General features: G+C 38.4%; 1 protein-coding gene and 1 long non-coding RNA gene across 8 annotated transcripts in view; one reads left to right on the forward strand and one right to left on the reverse strand.

Moving 5' to 3' along the window:
- The window catches only part of LOC310880990 (connector enhancer of kinase suppressor of ras 2-like), a 186,830-nt gene that overhangs the window by 144,402 nt on the left and 15,919 nt on the right, over window positions 1–26,509 (reverse strand). Inside the window, exon 1 of one of the 4 annotated variants that reach the window (XM_083797608.1) lies at window positions 18,784–19,002. The exons of 1 other annotated variant lie outside the window; for it this stretch is intronic. In XM_083797608.1, the coding sequence (XP_083653734.1) occupies window positions 18,784–18,904 (121 nt within the window). In that variant the 5' untranslated portion in view covers window positions 18,905–19,002. Of the gene's footprint in view, window positions 1–2,961; window positions 3,800–18,783; window positions 19,003–26,509 lie in introns of those variants that run through there. 2 more of the 4 variants (XM_083797609.1, XM_083797610.1) reach the window with 2 other exon arrangements.
- The window catches only part of LOC310881000, a 36,990-nt gene continuing 29,388 nt past the window's right edge, over window positions 18,908–26,509 (forward strand). For all 4 annotated transcript variants that reach the window (XR_014572038.1, XR_014572039.1, XR_014572040.1 and 1 more), the window contains exons 1-2: window positions 18,908–19,037; window positions 22,141–22,216. This is a non-coding gene — a long non-coding RNA (uncharacterized lncRNA). The remainder of the gene's footprint in view (window positions 19,038–22,140; window positions 22,217–26,509) is intronic.

The following is a 26,509-nucleotide window of genomic DNA, read 5'->3' on the forward strand; positions in this document are numbered from 1 at the left end:
AGGGACAGTGCTCTTTTCTGGCTGCATCTGCTCCTACAAGCTTTCATAGGAATTATCCCTTGCTTTGTTGAGTTTCAAGCGCCTTAGGAAGTATTCAATTCCCTGCCACTGAATTTAGCATATATGCAACTACTAGTCTAAGCTGCTAGCAGAAATTCTGGGTTAACCAGGCTTTTTTACACTGCATTAATATAACGTGACATGAAAATTGAGCGCTGGCAATCTGAGAGATTTGTTAAATGTAACAAAGTTATCACATTTCCCCAGCAAACTTGCAATGTTTGTTACATGCACAAAATTATCTGCTGTTGCCTCATGCTGAAGTTAACTTTAATGCTTTGTGAAACTTTGTGCAAAACAATTAAGACTATAAATACCACAAAGGCATTGACAGAAGCAGGTGTGTAAGCGCAAAACCACTCGCTCAGGCACGCAGCTCTGTCACGCAAGGAAAAACATCTCTAAGTCTCCAACGTGTGAAGAACAAGAACTGGGGAAACTAACCGAGTGTTTATGTTAATAATTAGATGAAAAACACTTCTATCATTACAAGAAATATTAGAATCTATGGAAAAGTGATTTAAAAATTTAGTAAAAATCAGCAGGTCTATCACATTAAAAAGCAATCGCCCCACAAACACTTGTTGATTTGGCTACTGGATTATTTAACTTTTTTTTTTTGCCCCGTTTTTCTTTTTTCCTCCCTTTACACAAATTAATTTAATAGCAGATATTTAGAGCTGTAAGATTAAGATAGAATGCCCAGAGGAATTTTGGAAGGAGCAAAGCAAAGGACTATAGTGTTGAGAAGCCTGCAAAGCACTACTTGCAGAGACCATCATGCAGCAAAGACATCCTGCTGGACAAAAAGGAAATGTTCATAAATGCTCCTCCGATTTTATGGCAGCCACATCATATTGATTTCATCCAAAATACCATCTTTATAGCAATCTCCCATCAGCTGTGGGAAAGAGGCACTTTACTAAACACATCCTGTATCCTTCCATTTTTTCTAAAACCTTCCGAAATCATTCATAGGCGGCATGCACCAACCATCTAACAGCAAACCAAGTCGGAGGTCTTCGAAGATGTCCAAGAAGCAAACAGATCTTCATTTTAAATATCCTCCCTTCCCAATCAGCACAACCACTGCAACAGCACAAGGGTTGTCTGCCTTTTCAACCTTTTAAATGTTTGTATCTTATTTGCAATCTCCTACCCCTCTCATACTGAGGCTGATTTCAATAAAAGGTTACATAGCAGTTGCCTCACATTTGAAGTTATGTGGTGGCTTTGTTAGGTTTGTTTTGGTTTGTTTTCAGGTAGGCTTTTTAGAATTATTTCAGTGTAATAACAGCTTGCAACAGTTCCTTATTGTCACCTAGCAATTTATTATATAAATTGTCCGCTTCCATTTCAGACTGTGCTCCAGGCACGCTCCCTGTAAAGAATAGCTCTGATCTCCTCTAGTGACGGAGTTATTTTACATTATATTTTCAACTCAGCAGACAAAAGACAAATGATGTTATGTAAAATACAGTGTAACAGAGGAGCTTATAATGCTCAAATTAGGCAATTACTTGTAAAATAGTTGTGATGAATACTGCACTTAAACTCAATCATGCTCTTTTTTTCTTTTTTTTTCTCTGCACCGTGCACAGGCCAAAGCTTTCTAAATGGATGTAGATATCCAAGCAGTGAAATGAATCATTAGCAGATAAATTAAACTTGTTATCAAAATGCAACTCTATTGTTAGCAGATGAAAAATGAGTAGATCAAATGACGGCAGCAGGAAAATCTAATAACAGCTCATCCGTGACCTGTCAGCTCCTGCCACAGCACTTAATTCAGGGTAACAGATACTCACCAATTATTTTGTACCTGCTTGTGTTTTTGTATCTCTAAAGTAATTTCAGGATTAAGCTACGCAACTTAATTTCTGAATTAGTGGTTCAGGGATATTTCTGCATTAGTGGTGCAGGGATATTTCTGAATTAGAGGCTAGCAGAGAGCGTGCTATCAGAGTGTAGAAAATGGGGGAAGAGGGAAGCTGGGAACCTTCTTGGCCAAGCACAAGATAGGTGCTTGCAAGGTTTGAACATGAAATGATAGAGGAAAAGAAGGAGAGTCTGAAACCAAGTCAAGAAGTTCCCCCATCTATTCTGAGCTTATTATAAATTCTCTGTCCTAATGACAGAACCAAGAAAGACCAAGGAGACAGACAGACCAAAGCAGTAACACACAGGTTCTCCATATCACCCATTTCCTTCAAAGATCTCAGCTGCGTAACCGCACCGCGTCACTTGCTGCAAGAACAACCACAGCAGAAGCGAAGGCACACCGCAGTGCGTGGCACTTTGAAAGAAGGTGTAAGAGATCCCTACACTAAGATCCTTCCTTCCTTAAAGGAAACGGAAAGATTAGACAGCAGCAACATCACACAGCACAGGGACTAGGAAAGTTAAACTTCAGAGGGAGCGGTGTGCCACTGACATGAATCTGTGACAAACCTTGAAGTGCTGGTTTAAAAAAAGAACGTTTTTCTAAAAAGGAGAAAGCACTTAAAGCGCCCTTTTCCTCTTTGACTGACGTTTATATGAATCATGGCACTGGGAAGAAAACATGGATGTCAGTTGTATTCATTTCTCTTCTGCTATGTTGTGATGACTTTGAACAGCCCGTCTGAAATACCATTCGGTAATCTTCATGCCTTTAAACCATAACTGCACAAGCGCTACAAAACTCGAGCTGCTTCCTCCCCCAGATGTGTACCACAGATCTCGTGGCTGGGTGCAGACCCGGTGGAGCTCCGGCAGCCACAGACGAGATGAGTCAGGAAACGGGTGCTGGGAGGCCAGGCAGAAACAGAACCAGGGCCAGAGACAGAACTGGGGACAAGATCCAACATACATCATCCAATGTACGTCACCCAGAGCAGCTCCAGCCAGAGGACAGCCTACCTCCATCCCAGGTCCAAGGCCCATCTGCGGAGCCGGGCTGGAGAGTAGCAAATCCAGCACACCTCCACATAGCAGGACTGAATCCCCAGGCTGGGCCCGCATGGGGCTCTTGGGCAGTGGGTGTGTGGTGGAAGCCCCAGGTGAGCTGGTCAGGGCAATTAAAGCTTATTAGCGCCCTCAGAGCCCTCTGCGAGGGGGCAGTGGTTACAGCTGGTGCTGCATCAGGTATTCCAGTTTTAAAACAGGAAGGCTAAATCTTGGTTCTCCTCTAATACAGATTTGATCAGTCATTAAGCACAAGGGCTACATTCTCTGGGAAACAAGGAATATTGTCTGTCTGTAGCACAGCCCAAGTTTAGTGCTCAAAGCTACATAGTGTCTGAGCTGTCATAAGCACCATGTTGTTGAACCACAGCTGGCAATGTGTATATAAAAGGAAGGAGCTGACAAATTGGAAAAGTCACCACACAATGGGGAAGTAAAATACACAGGTATCAATGGAATAATAAATGCTCTGATAGCATCTCGGAGAACCCTGAAGCCATCACACCATTATTCAAAGTATTAGTAGCGTGAGCGGTATCTTCACAGGAAGATTATCTTCATCTTCCTGCAATACACACTGCATGCCATAAGCAAAGCTACAAAGTCCTCTATATTCAGCTTTCCGTCACCATCTCCTATGGATAACTTTTGCAAGTCAAAGCCACACAGTAGTCTATGAAGTCTTTCTTTTGCTTGGCTTTTCTTAGATAGACAGAAAGGAAACCACAAAAATCCTTCTTTTCATTCATGGCTCACTTTATCCCTGAATTTGCTCTTTTTCATGGGAGTCAAAATACATGAATCAAAATGTGAAGCTTACCTCAATAGTGGAGGACACAACTTCACGTCAGAATCTCTAAGAAGTGTGTCCTTCTGTTTTGACACTGCAAGTTCTGTTTTTGAACTGGTTTCTGTGATCTCTAATATTAGAAGGCACGTTCACCACTCCCCATGTAAAGGATTTTTTAAACCTTGCCCAAGTGCAGGTCCTGAAGTCAATGTCTCCAAAACATGTGCAGCTGAACATGGCAGAGCAGGAAGGCAACCCTTTCTTTGTGTATGCTGTTTTCTTAATGCTATTTTAGACAAAGTATTTCTTAAAATCACATTACACAGCTTCAGATTTATTGTAAAAATACCCCCCAGTAATTGCTTTTACCAGCAGACTAAGAGAAGCCATTAGTATGATTTCTGTTCTGTAATCACCACACACTCTCAGCCACACAATTCAGTCTGACTCATTCCCTGCACAGCCTCTAATTAACTTCCGAAGGAAAGCCAGGGGATTCCTGTTAGAGTAATAATGCTATTGAGACATTATGCAAAACTTCACCTCTAGGAAACGATCTTGTCTAACTGTGATTGCATCTCACCAACAAAGCAGAAAGCTTTCTAATTTGGTCATGAGGAGAATATAATCAATCTGTTAGCAAGAGTCAGGGAAGATTCTTTTTTTTTCTTTTTAAAATGAAAGGATATCCGGAAAAATGATTGACAAAATGCCATAGATAAAACTGGATCCTATGTTAAACGCCTTTGAACCTACACACTATATATTCAATTACCAAAAGAGGAAGCCAGTGACTGTAAGCCCCTGAAACCTAGCGCTGCTGAGGCTGCAGTCACCAAGAGTCTGCCTCTGCTAATGGGGGGGAAGAAGTGTCTCACATAAATTATATTACACAAAGGCATGGAAATAGTGCACATCACTGGGAAAAAAAACAACAACAATAACAACGAAACAAAACAAACAACAACAACAAAAAAAATCCAAACTCTGATCCCTGAAGAATATTTTTCTGTGTATTTTAAATTCATGAAATACGTACGGAAGTGGTATTGAAATTAATCTTTAACAGAGAAGCAGGCCAAAGGATGTCTAAGTTCACTTATTATTTCTTTCTTAGGTTTTTGATTTCTTAACTACATAACAAACTCTGCAGTTTCTTCTATCTCTCCTATCCAGTTCCAACACCCTGTATTTACACCTTGCCTGCTTTTGCAACAGAGTAAAAAGCCTCATTTTCACCTTGCAAGCCATTCCTGAACCACATTTAATTCCTTTCTTGCATCATTATATCATCAATCTTTTTTTTTTTTTCATTGCTTCTTTTGAACCAAGTTTTTGTATATCTTCATTATTCCCAACCATTGGCAGGTGGTTCATTTTTGACATGCAATTATCACAATTTCATTCTGACCTTCATTAAAAATCTCAGCTGTCACTAAATATAAGAACTCTGCAAATAAGATGGACAGACTACAGGAAGATCAGTACAACTGTAAATAATGATGAAGTTCAGGCAATTTACAGCACAATCTAGATCATGTAATACGTTTGACCCCTTCAAAGAAGTGCATTTTTTAAACAGCCAACTACATTTTACACATTGGGGAATGAAGACTGTAGGGCATAGCTGCAGAATGGGGGCACACATCAGGCAAATCAGATACTCTGAACAAGACTTGAGATGGTCCAGTAACTTAATACGAGCCCCAGGATACAGTCCTATGGGGAAAGACATAATGTGAGCCTTAGATAAATACGTAAGAGTGTAATGACAGGAAAGGGAAGTGATTCCACCTCCAGATTTACCACTAGTAAAGTGGTACTGCCTCTAAATTTGATGCTTATAACAATAGGACATTAAAAAAAAATCCGAAAGGATGCAGAAAATAGGCAATGATGGTACAGAAGTTAGAGGACAATCATGAGATGATCTCCTCACTTTATTTAACTTCTCAAAAACAAGACTGAAGAGATAGACCTACAATTTATGGGTGTGTGTCCAAAGAAAGGAAATATCAGCAACTGAAGGGCTTTAATTTTGCAGAGAAAAACCGGTTGAAATTTAAAGCCAGACAAAAAGATGGAAGTTAGGTTCTTTAAAAAACAAACCAACAAAAACCCCAGAAGAACACAGAAAAGCCATCACTAAACAGAAGAACAGGTGCCCTAGAAAAATGATGGATATTTTGTTTTTCAATATTTTCAAATGTATCTTTCTGGAAAATTCTGCTTTAATACAGTAAGGTACTACGCACAGTGCTTCGTAAATGGGTACAAGATTTTATGTAGCACACGAGCCTTACCAGTCATCTTGGAATACCTTTACTCTAGCTTTTAGTCCATCAGCTCTACTTTTCATAATTTATTGATCACATAATTATAATTTCATTACCACCATTACTATTTTTAAATAATACGTGGAGTTATCAGTTTTACTCACTGCAGACCTGCAAGAAGAAGAAGACAGTTATTGAAAGCCTCAGGAAAAAATCCTTAGAAGATATTGAGTGGGAAAAAAAAAAAAAAAGATGGAGATTTTACCAGGCGTATAAGAGCCACACAGCAGTTGCTGTACTCTCACTAGCACTGTGGAGGTTCTGCGGGGTTCTGGTTTTATTTTTCTGAATGCTACTCCACCCAATCAAGAACCTTTACTTTTTCTTCCGTGACTTACTATGCAATCTTTTTGTTGATTGTGATCTGCACTTCCAGCAATGCCATTCTACATAAATAAAGTCTCGCCGTGGGTAGTAGCCTCTGAACTGTGCAAAACACACATCATGGTGAGGTAGTCAGGTAAACCCCGCGGGAGCCCTGAATGTCAAAAGGCAGCTCCCTGGCTTGAAAAGGGGAGCATCGGAGGGACCAGGGTACTCCACCCTATCCATCACTACCAGCTCAGATTATTTTCAAATGCCAGAATACCTATTTGGACTCTGAGCAACGTATTTATGCTGTTCACATACAAAGAGACTGTGGGGTTTTTGTGTCCATGTACATGCGATTCCAGGTTAGCATGTTTTATAAGGTTAGCTAAAGAATCAGGACAATCCAGCTTCAACTCAGTATACTCCATCTGTCATCTGCTTTTGGAGAAAAAAAAATGAAAGAGTAGAAAAAGGAAAAATAACAATAATGATTTTTCATAAAACATCATAGCGTTAAAGTGCGTGGGGTATGTGTGTGTATAAGATTTGCCTAGTATTATAAAACTAACACTCTCATCATTGCTTTCCAATACAATCTGGATTATTCTATGATCCTAGGAATATTTTTTCTCCCACTTAAATACATTTCCCTGTCACTGAAATGATAAACAATTGTTTCACGAATCTAGAATGAGGAAAACAGTTTTTGTTGTTGTTTCCATTAATTTTCTTTTTCTTTTTTTAATCAAGAAGGGATCACTGTAAATCCAGTCATCACTTAGAGCGATGCAGGTCCACAACACTTCCAGAGAGAATTTTCCACCAGGTGAGGACAGTGGCTTGATTTTTAAAAACAGACTGTGGTTTGAATTTTCATTTGCTGATGAAGCACAAGATTTTACAGAATTCAGAGTTCTTAGAATGTGTTGACTGTGCTCTAATTAAGGCTGCAGGTATTCTGCAGAAATCAAGCTGACAAGCAGAACTATGCAAGGCAATTCACGTCGTTGGCAAAAAGAAGCAAACATTACAGTGGTATGGGATCAGAGCAAATTCTTCTCTACGGCAAACATTTCTGAGAGGAGTACAGACCATACCAATCTATCCACACAAGAAATTTAGGATTTACAAAAGTTGATAGGTATTTTATTATTTGAGTCAGTTACCTTGACTTTCTGATAGCTTTATGCTATGCTACCCGTTTGCCCCAACAGCTGGGAATCTGTACGAGCCAGAGCTGCACATAGCTGCTTATAGTCCCACAACTCAAATACAGAACAAAACAAGAAAAAGGGTTTTTTGTTTGTTTTTTTCATTTTTAACGGCTGTTATCATCTTTCAGAGCATTTCATTTCATGGTACATCTCCTCCAACGTGAGACTGCACGTAGCTTCCTCCCCTGCTCCATCAGGGGAAGCATGCAGAAGGGTCCGTGCCCTCCTTGCAGGATCTGTGCCCCATCTGTTGAGCTTCTAAGAGTGTGCGTGGAGCCATGCTGTAAGCAGGCTTAATGACAAGATCTAGCTTAAAATCAACCCTGAATAAAGAAAAGGAGGACAGAGAGGCATTTTTAGCACAGAATTTCAGTGATTTCATTCACAGCAAACTCTACATACACTTGTTACCAGTGCAATCAGGGAGACAGGGACCTTCTGAATTCAATTAATCTGAATTTAATTCATGTAACCTAAATTTTAATTCATCTAATCATAAGAGAAAACTTATTTTATGTGTTCACTGAGCAGTAAAATAACAATCTTTACTCTTGAGCAGAGATTCACTTACGTACATGGTAAAATCAATGCAGTACAGTAAGTAGTAAATTTGAGAAAAATGGAACATGGCAACACCTTTGTTACTAAATGAGATTATTTTTGTTCAACAGCTGAACTTTTTGTTTTGGATTATGGGACTAACTATTCCATTTAACTACATAATATCTATTAATATTGTGTGAAAACATGGCTGACTGATGTTTAGTATGTGATAAAATCATTTACTATGTGAGCTGCCTAATTAAAGCATCAATAACATTATCTCTACCTGAAATACTGTCGGTAAAAGTCCCCATTATGTCACGAGTAAGATGCAGGAAAAGGCTGGAAGAACTAGCAGTGCTACAATTATCTAGGTTGTACAAGTGAACATACAAAAACAAATTTCAATGAAAAGCATCAAAATTGTCTAAATGAAAGACAAAAAGCAGGAAAAGTTCCACACTCATTCTCTCAAGCTGAATTCTCTCCAGTTAAAGCCTCAATATTCCTACAGCCTAACTGTTTTATCTTCTTTTTTAGTCACTTACGTTCATTAGCTTTGGTGCTAGAAATAAATTGTACGTATTTGCGAACAAGATAAAAATGCAATAAAAAAACACAAAGTAAATATTTGCAGGCAGTTTTGTTTGGGATCAAATATAATATCTTTTATCTCTTTATATCCTGAATTTGGCCCCACTGAGATCAGAAAGAAGATTTGCCAGTGAGTAAAACAAGCATTAGATCGAGCCCTAAAAACAAAACAGTGGAAGATACGAAACCAGCTGACCTGTCACAGCTACGAAACTCTAAATCTAGATATAAGGCCTGTAAGAAGGAATTTCTGCGTCTGTACTTGCTCTTATCATTCCACACAGTGATTCTTCCTCCTCGGGTTCATGTTGTCTTTATCGGACTGCTTTGCTTTTCATATAATTAACAGTTTATTCTGAGGCAATGATTTTCAATTTTTTCCTCAAGTGGCTAACAGTAGGAAAAGGTTTTACGAAGTGACCCCAGGGGGACGGGTTGCACCAATGTCACAGCGACATTTAAACCCCCAGCCCTCAGTTTCCCTAAACCTCCGAAGTGAGAAGTGTAAGGCTTCAGCAGAAGCTGTACGTGGACAAGAATACTCAGCACACACTACAGTGAAGTTAGCATTGGGCTCCAGATCTGCAGAGGGACTTCCCAAATAATGAAATGCATTAAAAAGCTGTGGCACTCCAGAGAGAACATATACAGCTAGAAGACTGTGGTAGACTAGTGAGATATTTTGAGATGTCTTTTCATAAGCACCACCAGGCAGAGCTTTAATTCCCTTTTCATCCACACATACACAAAACAAGCTCCATCCAAAACTTTAAACCAAAGTTACAACAAAACTTCTGTCATACACTCTAAAAGGATAGTGAGAAATACCCAAGAAGGGCAGTAGCCGAGTGTTTAATATTTCAGCCACAGTGTACTTCTTTGTTTCCACTAACTGGGGCATGAACCCACAGGCTCCCACGGCAGGTGACTGTAAGGTACACTCTTACCTCTTCTTTACATCTTCTTACAGGACAAACAAAACCTAACACACAGAAGCAAAAGGCCTCTGCACAGAGCTGGATGCTCTATCGCTTGCTGAGCTCCAAGGGGCGTTCTGATGCAAGTGGCACGTAGCTCAGGGTGCGATGAAGTCTCCATTTCTAATTAAACCAGCAGTCACTCTGCTCTGAAAACTGATGTTTTCAATGGAACTTAGAAAGATAAGTTGCTATTTAACATATCTTCCCTGCAAACACTGAAGTTTCAGTAACATCAAAGCGTTATCATATATATCAAAAGAACAGATCTTACAAGCCCATACTTAGCAGTGATGAGTTAAAGTTAATTAATGTTTTGCTGTCACTGAACTACAAAGCAGCAGGGAACAGTTTTTAAATGGAAACCTTGAAGTTTAGGAGGTTTTGGAACAGCAACACGATCTATATTTATTAAGACTAGATTTTACTTAAGGATACTACTCGATGGAGGATACGCAGTAACATACAGATGCCTAAACCACAGTTGTCAAGAACAGTTACCCCCTTCACACCTCAAACATTACAGAACATTTTTTTCCATTATAACATATACTGTGGCAGAAATATATGAAGGAATATATATTGAAAAAACACTTCTAAAAGTTGCTAGTCAAAACCACTGAAGAGATACAAAACAATTACAAAGAATTATGTATTGTTTCCCTGCATTAAAATGACCAAAATCCATCCCGGCTGTAAAAATACTTGACTCCGATGTTTTGATCAACCAAAATTAAACTGGTATTTTCATAGTTTTTCCAAAATATTTCTTGGAATGCTCTATTTGTTAGCTGGGACTCTAAAACATTCCTGAAAGCATTTGAAAGGGAAAATTCTAGTGAATATCTCATATAAAACTAAGACATGCTACTTTTCTTCTTTTAAACATCACAAGAGCTATGTGCTTCTGCTCAGAGAAAATGTAGCATAGGTGTCCTGTTTAGGAGCTCAATGTAGTATCCACTGAAAATAAAATTAATTCACCATCGCCTTAAAACTAAACAGTTCTATCCTTATAGTCACGTATGCAATGTAGTACTGTACTGGAAATGAAACGGGTAATTTTGATAAAGCATACCTTAAAAAAATAACTCTTAAACTGCCTTACAAAATAGCTTTTTTGGCACCTAAGTTAGCTTTGTGCTTAAACCAACTTAAAAATGAAAATTGCTATAACATAAGCATTCAGCACTTGATACTCCAAGTCCCTGCATACCCTGGTCTAAATCTAACTAAGCATCCTCGTAGTTGAGCAGGTACAGCTGGGCAGTTCCAATGATCACCAATGACCACACTTTTCACACCTTCGGAGGGGAGCTGCCTGAATTTATCCTCTCAAAAAAAGAGATCAGGCAGAATCACGTAATGGAGACAGAAGTCTGCACCTGAGCAAGGTCAAGCCTTCATTTCTCTTCCATCTAAGATTTCTTGAGCAGATCTGATAGGAAGATGTTATCATTAGCATTTCATCTTTCATAATTAAACAGGATTTCAAAAATTACATTGAAACTTTTAATAGAAGTGGGTACATCAACCTGCGCATCAGCTTCCCGTTACATTATTAGCAAGCTCATTATTGACACTTCCTGAATACATTTTCCTGTTAACAAGGAGATCTAAAACCAGCCCTCTGCGTTCGTCATCTGCAATGCTCCTAGCCACATCCTCAAAGGTAACTTCATGTCAGCTTTTTCTTAAAAAAACAAAAATAGTCGCTAGCTCAGCAGGAACATGAAAGAGAGTTTGCAGTGTTCAAAACAAATCAAGGCTCAGTTCCATGTCTGAACGAGCACAGAAAAGAGTAATATAATACCTAATGGGGCACTTGGTAAATTATACATAGTGCTCCCGATTTTGGAGGGAAATGTTGCATAAACACAATCATATAATTCTCCAAAGTATAATGCTTTACGGCGCGTGCATTAAAACTAATGTCCAGCAGAATTCCTCAGATATGGGACATAAATGTCAGTAGAATTTGCCAAAATTGTCTGCAGATGTCTGCTGGCCATGCAATCAGGCAGTAAGTCAGCACCAAAATGGTATTTAATGCAGCCATGAAAAATCAATTACACAGGACCCCTGTGTTTCTCTGCTTTTTAAAAGATGGCCGGGTTCCCTACACTATTTTGTTATTTTCACTCATAACTTCCCATTAGCCTTGTAAAAAGCTATTTGTTCTTAAATCCATTCATTATATCTGGCCAGAATTCTCCAACTGTATCAGCCCCAATATAAAAATGTGCAAAATAAATCTTGTATCCTGAAATTTTATTTAAAAAAATGAAGAGGTATAGTAAATGAGTCTACTTGCAAGACAAGTCTCATATTTATAGAGCAAGAAGGTTTCTGCCCCAGCTTCTAAAACGAAAGTAGCCAGGAGATCTTAAACATACATTTTTAACTAGCAACACTTCCAAATTGGGAGCAGACACTGACAAATGGCTAGAATTAAAACTATTATCAGAAAAAGAAATCTACGGTTATTTCCAGCAGTAGTAAATACACAGTCCTCCATTCAGCCCTGACAAACAATCTAAACTCTGAAAAAATATTTAAATACTGTATCAATAGGCAGGAGAAATGAGTAATACACAGGATGAATACTTGTTCATGTTGGTAAAAGTACACTGTAGGTATATAGAAAAAAATGGAGCAAATAGATGTAGCTCAGGAATATTTTTTCCTTTGGGGTCAAAAATATACAATGGATGCTCAGTTAATTTTGCCTTATACTGATTACATATTATTCAAGAACTCATGTAATGCTGAAAATACGTGAAGCTATCAACTAAAATATAAGAAAATCTTACTATGCCCATAGTACTTGCAGCATTTAAATAGAAGTACTACTTGTTTAGTTTGCCTTCAACAACTACTCAGGTACTTTGCTTTATTCAAAAAAACTCAGTAGTCTTCCATGGTTTTGCCAGAAATGGCTGGAATTATTTTAATTCATAGAGTGGTAGATCCATTCTATTTCATATTCTGCACACTTCAGTAAAAAAATATATAATAAAATTGTATTCATATTTTGTGTTCTGGATAAATCCACATTCAGAAAATGCATTCAAATGAGCATCTCTCACTCCCCTTTCTAGCCTTTCAGATTCAAGCCAACATGTATTTGAAGTGTCTTACAATATACTTTAAAATCGAGTTTCTCCTCAATCAGATCACAGAATTTAACATAGCTTGAAAATGTTATCAAATAAGAAGCTAAAAGAAAAAAAAATAGAGAAAAGTTGCATTTAACGTAGAATGTCTCTGTAATTATCTCTATAAATATACCAAATAGAACAATTGCATAACTACTCAAAGCTCAACTCTTTCCCCTGTTACTTCAATATATTTATAGAGAAAATACCATAATCCATGAAAAATGAATTTAAATTTCAGGATGACTTTGTTTATAGCTATTGAGAAATCAGAAAACTCTATAAAGATTACATAGTTTCTCCTGTTTAAGGTCTTGCAATAGAGCTCTGCTTCAAACCTACATTTATACACGTTTTGTTGTTCAACTCCCCCCCCCTTCAGAGAATACTCGTGCCACTCTGCTGGCATGAACACAGAGGAAAAAACTGGAGCATGAATAACTCTTAGAATCACAAAGCCATTAAGGCATTACCACCATCTACTAACTGGGAGCAAGTTTTAGAGATCTTTTAGAAAATATATAGGTCAGCAGCTGTCATTCAGAGTCCTACTTGATGAAGTTTCTATCAGTTCATGTTTTAAAATTGGTCTGTCATCTGGGACTGGTGCTCTACGGATCAAGCAGCACGAAGCCTGTATTTACACGCAGGTAAATCACCCTTCGCTTGCGACCATTGCAGATTTTCCCCCTCCTTCCCACCCTCCAAATTAACACAAGAATCAGTCAGCAGGAATACAGTTTTGTTTGCTACTTGGGAAGGAGTTTTGCTCAGCTCTATGTATTTGATTTCTGAGCCAAGGTGGTGACCCTTATTCACTGTGAAGGAATAAATTGGACGTAACCGCTTACTCTATAAAAGTAGGAAGTTTTACAAAGTGTTAATAACCGAATGCTAATCACTGTATGCATTTGGTACTTAATAAGTTTCAAGCTTCCAAACCTAAATTTGAGTCTTAGCATTCATTGAACCTCTGAATAAGTTGCTTTTTGTACCGTTAAATACAACTGCAAAATGTAAGCATAGCATGCCAAGCAAATAAGAAAGAGAAACGTGGTACCAACATGCTGTTTGAAGCAGGTTTTCATTCCACATGAGAGACTACATACAGTTGTTTTTTTACAGAGGTAAGACTGGAACAACATTACTCCTAGGTCTCCCTGTGCTGGTTGTCATCCCTCAGAGCTGAGACGAAGAGTGGCCAAGGAGCAATGCAATGGCTTTCTGAGTATAAGAACTGAAACTGCTCCCAGGGGATCAACCCATAGGGAAGACAGAAAAGTTCTACCACTGTAGGATAAGGAAGCTTTCCTTTACTCCAGGTGGTAGAGAACCGTACTTCAGGACTAAAGAAATCAAGGCTGCAGTCTTAATTCCCTACCTCTGTACATTCATAGTTAATGTATTTGTGGAAACTGTTGCACTGATGTCCTCATTGTAGCCTAGAAATACAATGAGAGAGCTTAAAAACAGAACACCCAGTAGAAGAACAGAACCAATTTAGCTGTTGTGGGTCAGTTAACTTTGCTGGCTGCCTGTTTATCTGAAGTTATTCCGCATTTGTGTTCACTATGCTGCAGTTTTCAGTACAGACTTTTCATTTATTTGCAATACACTGACTCCTTTCTGAATGCTAAAAAAATAAATTAAATAACTAAAAGAAGATGCCAACACTGCTCTCAGAAAAAAAATGTACATTCAAAGCTAAAATAATCAGAAGTAGATAGAGTTAACAACACTCTTTATAGCATTTTAAAATGTTAAATTTGCCTGGCTTAGTTTTAGAGTTTGTACTCCATTTAAGAATGATTTTGTAAGAGCTGTTTGAGCAGCATGGTTAGGGATTCAGTAAGAGTACTGCCTTATGTTACATTTGGAAGATTTTTACCACAGCAAAATCTGGAAGTACATTCTGGGCAATATTTAATCCTATTTAACACTCATTTAGACCAAATATCAGTGAATATTTACAAACAAAATCTGACCAGCTAAATATTATACAATCTCTCCAATTAAAAAAAAAATATCCCAAAATAAATCTTGGCAAGACTGCTGACACGGGCTCTGATAAAGGCACAGCTTTTGCTTTAATGTACCAATTTCAGCTAAGAGCATGATTTTATGCTGGAACCATTTCTGATGGTACAAGCCCTTGAAGTGGGTTACTTTCCTATAAAAGTGCTCACACTCGATTTCCATATTCCTCTTTCCATAGCAATACAACAACAACAAATGACATCCAGATAACATTGTCCCTCCAAAAAGGAACACTCGGACGTCTAACAGGCCCTGTAAACGGGGCCAATGTCCCTTTGAAACCCAAGGCATTTGGTAAACCAGCCCCTTTTGTAACCCACATGCATATCAGATTAATAGCTAGCCTAGCAGGCCTCTCCACCTTAACTCAGTTTGACCGTTGTGTGTTTGTTTAATTACGGAAGTATCATCTTTTTACTTACAAAGAGAAGTAACTGGTATAAGATTAATATTTAAAAATTGACTTATTTATGCCCTGAAAGCTCCTATTTAAACAATATAAAATCAGGCCTTTGTTTGATCTCCTTTCTCTCTTTTTTTTTTTTTCCCATCCCAAGACTGCTTTCAAGTGTTAGACAAATCTCCTCCAGTCTAACATCAAAACATACTGACAGGAATAAGACTGCAAGGCTGCTAGCTTCTCTCAAGCAATGCCACCCATTGATCCATGAATAAATGTTCCAGCTTCAAGGCACATCTCTGTTGTAAAGCTCTCTCGACTGAGATTCAAAGAAGAGCTCCTTGTCTGGTGCCCGGAGATCTGAAAACCTGCTGTAGTAACTGTGGGAGTCAGAAACTAACATCATGGTTTGCAGGGCTCAGTAGGATTTACCATCTCGTTCTCTTGTGAAAAAAATAACAGAAATTTTAAATAATTTTATATAATACTTGAACATTCTTTTTTCACATTGGAATTTTGTTGCCTTTATTTTTTTTACGATTAATGATTGCTTAAAATAAAAACACTGCCTATTTTCAAATTAAACATGCAGAAAAAAAAAATTACAATCCTGAATCATAAGGGACTTGATTTTGCTTTGTTATCAAATGCTTGTTAGTGATATCATACAATTCAAAAAAAATTACTGGAGCATTTTGTTACCTATAATATGCTAGGAATGTTGAATCTGTAACTGAAGTCCTTTAGAAACTGTGTCTAACTAACATTGAAACATTCAGGTGTGTTGCTTTGATTTTAATTCCATGTGATGACCAGAACAAAAAATAGACAACTTCATTTTTCTCCAAAAGTCTCTGTGGTGCAGTAGCCTGACATCTTACCCAGACCTTGTTTTAAATCCCACCCCAGAATTAGCTCCTGGAAGCCAAATACATGTAAGAACAGTAGTACAAGTGCTCCTGAATTATATTCTGGATCTTAAATATGAATAGGACTTACATTCAACCTTTTTTGGTATTCAGAGCTTCAAAAATCTCACCACCACTGAGGCTGGAAAATATTAAAACCTATACACTTTAAGTGGATACCTATAATAAGCACTTTCTCCTGAAATTTTGTGGCACTATTTTATTTCATGTCAAGTGTTCCAGTTTGTAAACAAACCTGAATGAGACAGTCTGAAAAAAGCTAATGAAAAAAATGAAAAATAACAAACATAACTGGCCTTCTGACTGAACCTTATCTGAAGAGTTGTGACAAATTCTGCCATAATATATCAAATGCCAGTAAACAATAGTCTACTGAAAATGAGTTGGCGTTGGGATGTATTTACTCACGTCATTCTTGGCACACGTACAAAGTATGAGTCAGTCCTGGAACATTTACACTACTTGTTACAGTTAAAATGAGATTCATGTCTGACTATTAATACCCAAAACAGTTTTTATAAATATTTGTTTATCTACATGACTATTTCCTAAATTCTGATGTTCAACATACATTTAATTTCTTTTTCAGGGAAAAAAAAAAAAAAAACAAACTGTCTCGGAAGCAAGAACCTATCTGTGAAGCAAAACTGATAATATACATTGACTGAATGTGATTAAAATTCATCTGAGCTAAACAATGAAACTGAAATACAGGTTGAAACAACTGCTGACCTGCTTCTGACATAGGTTCTAGCTCAATTTCCTCAAGCCTACAATAGTTCATACATTTACAAGAACTGTCATTAGTTTTCCGTGACTGTAAAATCTGTTCCAAAATCACACCAAGTTGCCAGAACACCAAAACCAATCACCTTTCAATTACCCAAAGTAATTGAGAGTTCTGGTAACATAAATGAAGCAAAAACTCATTAGTTACACAAACACACGCATATTAAGCTGCAGAGAGCACAGAAGAATCAGGAACGTGGCGGGCTGCGAAGGCAGAGATCCCGCAGCGAGCACTGACCTAAGTCACGAAAGCCGTGTATCGCAGCACTGCAGCAAGTACAGCTCCGCCGCTTTCACACCCACGCAGCTCAAGGGGAACCAGCTCCACGTTTCTGCACCTGCAGCCTGAATAACTGTGAGGTGATTACTGATGAAATCAAAGAAAATGAGCAAGCTTTTACTCTCTGCAGAGCTATTTATCACAAAAGCCTAACTGCAGTGTATATAGATTGTAAGAAACTAGAAAAGGAAGGGAAAATAATGGACTAGTGCTTTCCTCAACAGCTAAAAATAATATAATTTTAACTTGAATATACCTCATCATTTTCTAGAAAATTATATACACACAAATTTACAACAAACGCTGAATTTAAAATGTGATGTGGATTTTTATTGCATTGCATTCTCTTAGGACATTAGATAATTATGGAGTTATTGGTACTTTACATATGAGCAGACAGACACATACTGACTAGACCATGGCTGAATGTAGGCATTTTTAAAGTCAGTAATATCCAATGGAGAAATCACAAGTATTTCAGTGAGCCGTGCCTTTTAGGAGTATAAAGCTGCTTGGAAGAAGATGATAGCGGGAAATTAAGGTGCACATGAGGTTAGGAGTTTGCGTGGGTTTCTTTTTTGTTTAACAGCTGGTATTTACTCAATGTCTATTCTTTGCTCAATGTAAGAAACAAAACAGACAAAACGATGTGACTGACTGTGATGTTTTTAGTAGCTCCTCATCAATATTTGGAAAACAACAACAGTATCTAGTTCACACATAGTTGCACAAGTACGTGTTTAGTCTCACCATGTTGCCTGTTTGTCCTACTCCCACCCACTCCCTTCAGCGAGCATTCGTAGCACACAGCCACTTGCTGGAATGATTTCACCCTAAGCAGCTCTATCACCAACCTGTTTAGCACAGGATCCAGGTACCTGGGTGCGGATGGACAAATTGCTCACAGCGGTGGCTCATCCTCTCGCTCCAGGCCCAAACCCTCTCCACGCAGCTGCTCATTACGCTGCTCTCCCCCTTCATTTTGCGCACAGTTTGTGCCCTTACACTTCGTGGCCATTCTTTCTGTTAATATATCTATCTATCATCCTCTTCCTCAGACATAAGCCTGAATTTCTTCCCCTAAACCTCAAACCATGGGGAGGAAAGCCGCAGGTAAGCTATGGAGAAGCATGGGAGGCCCCCTATCCACTCACCCCGAAGCCCTCCAGGCCCATTCTTGCTCACATCCCTGTTTTCCTTTACCATCCCACTACCCTTTCTCCTAGCTTTATTGCCCAGTGGGTCCACATCATCACCAAAAACATACCTACCTTCCACAGCATCAGCTCTCCATTTCTACTCTGCCATTGCTGCACCCTTCACCTTCCCCACCCGGCACCAGTCCCCCCAAGGCCTGGCCACGTTCCCCCATCCTGCTCTGCCCTACCACTGCCCCACCTGCATCCCCTTGGGCCTACCTTTAGCAGCCAGTTTGACCCTAATGCTGAGCAGCCATCTTCTGAGGAGCGGGCGGGGGTCCCTGGGGTGGGGTACCTCAGGGGAAGGTCTGAGGGGAAGCCCCGCCTTCAGCCTCCTCATGGAGGGAAGCGCTGCTGGGCTTCCAACGTGCCCTTCAAGGTGGTGAAGTGCAGCTGCAGTGCTCTTTGCTGGGTCCCTGCGATGCTTTGGTGGCTGGGGACAGCCATGTCACGCCCTCGGGGACAGCTCTGAGGTGAGGGAGCTCCGAATTTCACCTCTGTCTCTCCCTGCCTGAGGTCCAGCTGTTAAAGCTGCGGCCTTGGTTTTTCCCATCCCAAACTGGATGAAATACAGAAATATTGCTGTGTGTTTGGCTGTGGAATTGCTTCATTAGTCCCTTCTCTCCGAATGGGGAAAATGAAATTAACTGTAGAGGCAGGAATTGCTTACTGAGCGATCCAATTTCTAAACCATATTATGTTTTAACTATACTCTCTATTGTATTTTGCATATCCAATACAGTATACTTTAGCACAACAAAATATGTAGAGGTTGTGCCTATTAACAGATTATATAAGAACAGAAATCTTAAGGAAAATCGTGCTCAGGCCATACGGTTTCATATGAGTTTCATTAGTTCAAAGTGTCTTTTCCTGACATGATCTTGTTGCTGTAAATATAACATTAGCATTATTTAGTGTGCAATACTATTATATGTATATATAGTAAATTATTTAATAAGAATAAGATTTTTTATCCATCAAAAACATCTGGTCTGTCACGCACCTGATGTCCATAAGAAAATCAGGACCAAGTTTTACCTAAGAGCTTTTGTTTGTCCTGGAGATCTGGGCAATTAACTGAACGTCCACGTGTGTTTTATATCACATATGTCCGTGTGTTTTTTCTGTCGAATGTGTTTTACACAATTTCCAGGCCCTGCCACCTTCAGTCATGAGGAGCAGGGGAGGGACAGAAAAGTTTAGTCCCAGTTACTCAATACTCATGCATACTTCAATGATTTTATTACATAATTATTAAAAACGAATGTGATTATGGACAAGCATACAAGGTGAAATAAGCAGGCGATTTCTGCTGAACTCACATATACATTTTCCTGGGTACAGAAGTAATCTCACGGGAGCCTCAGGCATCCCAGTGGTGCCGGTGCTCCAGCAGGGCCTGGGGCTGTGGTCCCAGCACCCGTCACAGCCGGGCACTGGGGACAACTGGCAGGGAGAAGCCTGCTGCAGCGATTTCTGTGCTCTTCCGCAGGTTTCGTGCCCACCGTCTGTTATTTTTATATGGTATAAATAAGTGCAAATGGCACAAAAGAAACAAAGATAATGCACTACAGCTTTGTATAGCTTGTTCGTGTCCCCGTTTTGCTGAAATCTCCGTTCCTTCCATTTTCAAGTGCAGAAATTGATCTGTAATTTCAAGTGCAGCAGGTTGCATCGGAACATGTACTTTATCTGGGAACAAAATACATCTTCTGTTAAACAGAGTTTGTAAAAAAAACTAGAAAGAAAGTAGTACAAGGTGGCACTGTTTTTATTGATACATGCAGCACTTACCTGAAACTGAAGTTGGTTTCCTGAAGTCTCATTTATATATGCACCAGGTAAGCTAATTATACCATTAAGATCATCAGTGCTGATCACGGCTGTTGCTTTGGTACAAGGACCTTGAGATGGCAGTGAAAAGAAGAGTTTAATTGAACCATCCCCTCACAGATTTCTCAGTTTATTAGAGAGCAAAAGGAAGGCCGAATCTTTTCAGAGCAGCTTTCTGGAGGCTACAGGGAGCACTGGTTTGTAACCGTCAGGATCTCTTCTGCTCTTACAGCGGAGATGTTTCTATATGCTCAGGATATCGGATGTATACCTCAACAGCAGATTGCTTTTGTTTCCTGAGTGTAGTTCAGTGTTAGTTTGGGACCTATTTTGCAAGCATAATCATTAAAATATAGCTTCTTAGAGCCAGGTAATTTTGGTTGTATATTTAAAATAGTGCTATTTGCACAGAGACGTATCCTGTTCAATTACCTGAAAGGAGCAAATCAAAATCTGTTTTTGAGAAAAAAGTAAATACCAATGAAATTAGCAGGCCTTTATAATTACATTTTGTGCAATGCTAACAATTGCAACAAACTAGGTAGATACTATAGATAGATTTATGGAAGTTTAATGGCTGGTAGGCAGTACCATTCAGCAATCTACCTCAGCCTGGTGCAGAAACGTTATCAGACTCTTAACATGGATTTTCTTTTTCCTAGACTTCTGGAATACAGTTTAAGCACTTAAGAATGTGTAATACGAGGTAGAAAATAAAGCTAGGCAAATAAGATAGAGACCTATACACCCATATATACACCTATAGCATCCCACCTCTGAAGTGGAAGAACTGTACTGGAAAGAGGGAATTAAAAATTGAAAATAGTTATTACTCTTGCATGCTAAAGACCATGGTGGACAACTTGGACAAATACAAACGTATTTGCTTTTGGGTCAACTCATATTGTGCTAGCATGTCTGTAATTGAATTGGCCTAGTTTAAAGGCAAAAAAGTAAAACATTTGAACACTGTAGGAATAAATAGCTCGTTGTAAAGAAAAAAGAATTCAGAAAAGGAATGTTATGTTAGAGGACTTAATTATCTTATTATTTTTAAATTGAATATGACTTTTTTGGACTAATTTCTTTTAACGATTTTCATAAATCCATTTATCAGAGTGGCAAATTATAAAAATATCATTGGCTCAGAGTTTTACTGTGCCCTTAACTTAGTCTCACTTTTTGTGGCAAAGATAATTATGTGGTCCTTTGTGGTCAATGGTCCTTTTGACCATCAAGTCAACACTTAGGGAGGTACAAGCATTTTATTTTATTTAAGACTATTTCTTACTATTTTTTATGATTTTGAAGTTATTTACACAAATAAGGGAATCTAAGGCAAGTGGATGAGACAAATTAACTGGTCAAGAACCACCTAAACAAGTTTGAAATTTAAAGTGAGTAAAACTGAAAAGGAGGTCTTTCAGCTTTCATACTTAACATTTAGACCTACAGTGTTTAAGCAGTGAGCTGTACCATCCTTTTCTTTGTTTGTTTGTTTGTTTTTCTAAAGGATAAATTTAACCAAAAAATAAATACTGGTGGCTGAAGCATTACTTCATTTTTGCCAGCAGCCCGATTCAAAAGTCTTTCTAAGCAACCAGGTTAGGAAATAAAGTAAAAAGTACTCTTTTTGAGATGAAAATGAATTCAGTAAAAGTTATCATAACTGCCAAACTAGTAATGTGATGACTGTGGTAATTTAAGCAATTGTAAGCAAAATCAATTTTAATTTTCCAGGCAGATGAGCCAAATGCCACCAGAGAGCATTGTATCACAGATATTTCTTCAGACTGAAGTCCTCTTCATGGAAAAGGTAACTTTTGATTGAAAAGATATAGTCTGTATTCTGAAAATTGTTCAAATTGTACTTGTGGAATTAAATGTGAACAAGAAATATTGAGTCTGTAAAATGCTAAAAGTTAACTGCTAGGGAGAAAAAAAGTTTGATGATTTTTGTTAGTAATGGGTCAATTTGATACAGATTCCTCTGCACAATATATGAAAGTCCTCAGTTCCACAAATTCTTGTACTGTTCTTGACCAAATATCAAAACGGGAAACAAATAAAGATCCAGTTTACATTATGACTGCAGCTGTAACACCTTCTGCAAAGTGTTCTCTTCAATGATCCTAGCCTTCTTTGAGGATCTCACCATTCAAATTTAGTAGTAAGTGTGTTACTAAATAAGAACCGTGCTTATTCCACAGTTGCTGAAAATACTGTGATAACCAGATGCTCCCGGTTTGGTACTAGGTTTGGCACTGGAAAGTTGGTGACAGTCACGTTAGTAATGCAGTGGGTTCTGGTAACACAGTTCCTCTGTGGTGTTCGAGTACTGTTTTGAGTTATAAATGTTCCTAAATGAGCCTGGCTTTGAACTAGCACCACAGTGAAGACAATGTAGATACACAGTAAGAGCTACTGACCACAACGGTGCCACAGATGTGTCTGAAGTAAACAGTACTGTTTTCTAAGCCAGTGTTTCACAGAAAAGCGTACAGCTGGATTATAATTGTACAGAAGGTTACCTTTAAATCTGTTAGTTTTTCTTCTGGAATTGACAAGTGATGTGGTCAGTCGGGAGCCTGTAAGATTTAGGAAAAGATGTATCTATCAAACCTATAAAGAAAAGTACATTCTGTCATCTTTTCTGAAATGACCTTCCCTGTAGTTGTCATCTGTCAGAAGGGACAACCACAGGTGTCTGCATCAGAGCCTGCAGGAACCATCAGAGAAATCATGCGCCGGGATCCCAGATACTGTACAGTTCTGAGGGGTGTTGATCTCTGATAGCTGAAATCCAGTTTTGTGATTCTCAATACAGATAAGTTATTTTGCATAGCAGTTGTTCTGTGCTTCCCCTCATGACCCTTCTGTCATTTCCTTTAGCAGCTTGATTCCTAAAAGCCCACTTGCTGCATATATCGATTTCTTCTCTAGTTGTTCCCTATAGCTTTGTGGTATCACTTTTATGGTGCTTGTAATAGCAATCCTCTTTTGCAAAGTGTAGGTCCCATTTATATTTTATATATTTACCTATCCGAGCAATCACATGTATTTATTAGGTTCTGTTCTCATGCAAACCTTGCCCTGGATGAGATTCTTCCCATGGTCCAAGAAAATGGAAAAATTGTGACTTTGAGCAGACTTTACTCCAGCCTTTTGTACTTCTGAAGGCCTGTATGAAATTTGTGATTACAAGAGCTGATTCGGCTTCAGCTGAATTCTGTAGGAGATTGAATTCAGGAAAAAAATAGTTTACATGCTTGTTCAATAAAAAGAGTTAGGCTGAGTAGCCTGTTTTGAACTGAAATGCAAAGAGTGCCTCCTCCAGATTCATAAACTAATTAAATGCTCTACAATGCAGAGAGTACCAAGATAGATATGACAAACTTTTCCTACTCAGTTAATGGCCTACACTGAGTATACTTTTATTTTTACCTCTTAAAGGCCTATGCAGTGCATAATTGGGAGGAAAGTAAGCAAAGGTTTTTTACTCTATTAAATTACTAAACCAAATATTTTTGCGCATAGGACTGGTTGTGAGGATATAATTCTCCACTTCTGTGTGTTTGTGCGCTGTGCTGTTAGAATAACTTTCTGTCTAAAAAAAATCCGTATTTCCTACTGAAAAAGGGTATATAAAAAGAGAAGACTGAAGCGTTTTGCTGGAGATGAGGACAGTCAGAACTTTCGTATAGTCCTCTGTGGCAGAGGATTTTTCATTTTGCTGTAGTTCTCCTTTGTGGTGCCTACATTATTGGCTTAGTGTACGTACTGGTTGAGGAGAGATTTTCTTTGTTTGTTTTGATGTTTGTTTGATCTTTGCATCTTCTCCTTTTGAAAATTATCAGCATTCTAGGCCAATGCTTTCCACAGGGTAACAAAGTCTATTGCAAAGAGCCAGCTACATCTTTCCAAAAGAGTTGGCTGTCCAAACACAATGTTCCAGAATTGTCTGTCTTTTTTGATGTCTTCCTCAGCCTGCTCCTCCTCCTCTCTGAATTTCCTGCCATGAATTTTTTTAAGGATAACATCAAAGGAGCCCGTATGCATGTCAATCCCACAGATACTTAGCACATTGCTAGCGTTTATGTTATGTAAATGGAAGAGAATCGCTGCTTGAGAGAAGCGGCTACAAAGCAGGTAGTGATTTAATGAAAAGCACGGAGATTGAAAGGGGTTTGCCGGAGCCCTGTGTGATGTGAATGTTAAGAAGCCCATTGGCGTCATCAGCTTCCCTGCTGCACTCTCTATTCTCCCTCCTTTTTCAAGGCAGCTTGAATACGGGGACTGCCTGCTAGGGAAAACCTGAAACTAAATGTATAATCAGTCCAGCCACGATCAATGCAGCACAGTTAATCATTTTTATTAACTGAATTAGCTTTTCTTTTTTGCTGTTTCTGCATCTCTTTTGGGACTGGAGCAATGTAAGGCGTATTTAGAATGTTGTTGCATTTGGAAAACTTTGCTTGCACCCAAAAATAAACACAAGGTTATTTTTCCTAATAGAAATGTTCAGGTAAAATATATTTAAATAAAAAAGTGTATGTCTAATGCATCATTTAATGTGCAAGTTTAGCTCTGAAGATCTGATTCTTCTCTTCAAGCACTGAAAATATGAACCAATGCAGCTGAAAACAAATTAGTAATACTGTAAAACCACTATTAAATGAGTTTGCTGGAGTCAAGGAATTTCTGCTCGAATTAGTTATGGGATTACAGCCAAGCTAAGCCTATAGGTGTCTGAAGGTACACAGGAACAGACAAATGATCACTACAAGAGCTTTATAGGTTCACAGAGCCAATATTTTCTTGGCTCAGTAAGTTTACAAATTCTACATTAAGTCGTCTTTGAAAAGATAAAAAGTGCCTTCGCCATTGGGGCACTTCACTTCCAGCAAACTGTCCATTTGTTAAGTGTGCTTGTTCATAGACACAGTAATATGCTCAATGGTAGAACATGCTGCAGGTGATCCCGTTGATTTAAAAGGTCCATTCAATACAGGTGATGTTGATGTTGTTGATTAAAGCAGTTTTAATTATCTGACATCAGAAACTGAAGTGGAATTTCCTTTACATTGAACAAGAAAGGATTCCCTCTGTTTCTAAACCAAAGATTTTTGTAAGCAGTCTGTATAAACAATGCAGCAGAAATCCATTGGCAGCTTGATGCAATGGTTTACAGTAAATATATACCAGTGATTTCCAGTGGTAGGACAGTGAGGCATCATACCCCTGTAAGTGCTTTTTCATAAATATGTACTCTCGTTACTAAATAGTCCACGGCAATATACTTATTAGCATCTAAAAATATTATCCAAACCGCTGATTTAATTCGATGCTGTGCTTTGCCATAGACTGGAGGAGTTTTCCCTTTACTACACATTTTATCTGAGGCTCTGCTTTGTTTTGCGAGTATCTTTGCTCTTTTCTACAGCGACTACTGTAACAGAAGGTTGCGCCTCTATTTCTATTTGTGTGTATTTAGGGATGGTCCAAAACCAAATTCACTACTAAACGGTCATAGAGAAATCAGTCAGTTCATATGGGAGTTTCTAGAAACCTCTTGCTGTCTTGCAACCATTTACTAATGGGATAAGTGGATCCCAAATACTAATACAGGAGGAAGTTGCTGTAAACAGACTTCTGTCTTTTGGACTAATCTGTAATGCAAATAGTAACCATATAAGCCTATTAGGAATACTTTTCATGTAGCCTACTCAACTATGTAAACAAAAGTTTCTATTACTCTCAGGTCATTTCAGTGCATTGAAACAAGGCTTCTGTTTTTTTATTTCAAATGGGAAAATTTGTTTTGCATTCAAGTATTCATCCTGTGTCATTTCTAAACTAAGCAGTGCTGTAAAGCAAAATCACCTAACCTGCTGAATCCTTCAAAATAAATACAATGGCAATAAATGGATACTAAAATATTTCACTTCATTAAAATTTGTCTTGGTACCACATGACGCAGGAAATTAATACTTTTACAGAATTTTCTGAATTTTCTTTTAAAGTAATTTGACTGTAGTATTTAAAAGCTTTTGAATTCCAAGGGATTTGACAAACCCAAGTGTAATTTAAGCCTTTTAAAATTAATAAA

The sequence above is a fragment of the Anser anser genome, assembly GCF_964211835.1.
Source record: "Anser anser genome assembly, chromosome: 13".
Lineage (NCBI taxonomy): Eukaryota > Metazoa > Chordata > Aves > Anseriformes > Anatidae > Anser > Anser anser.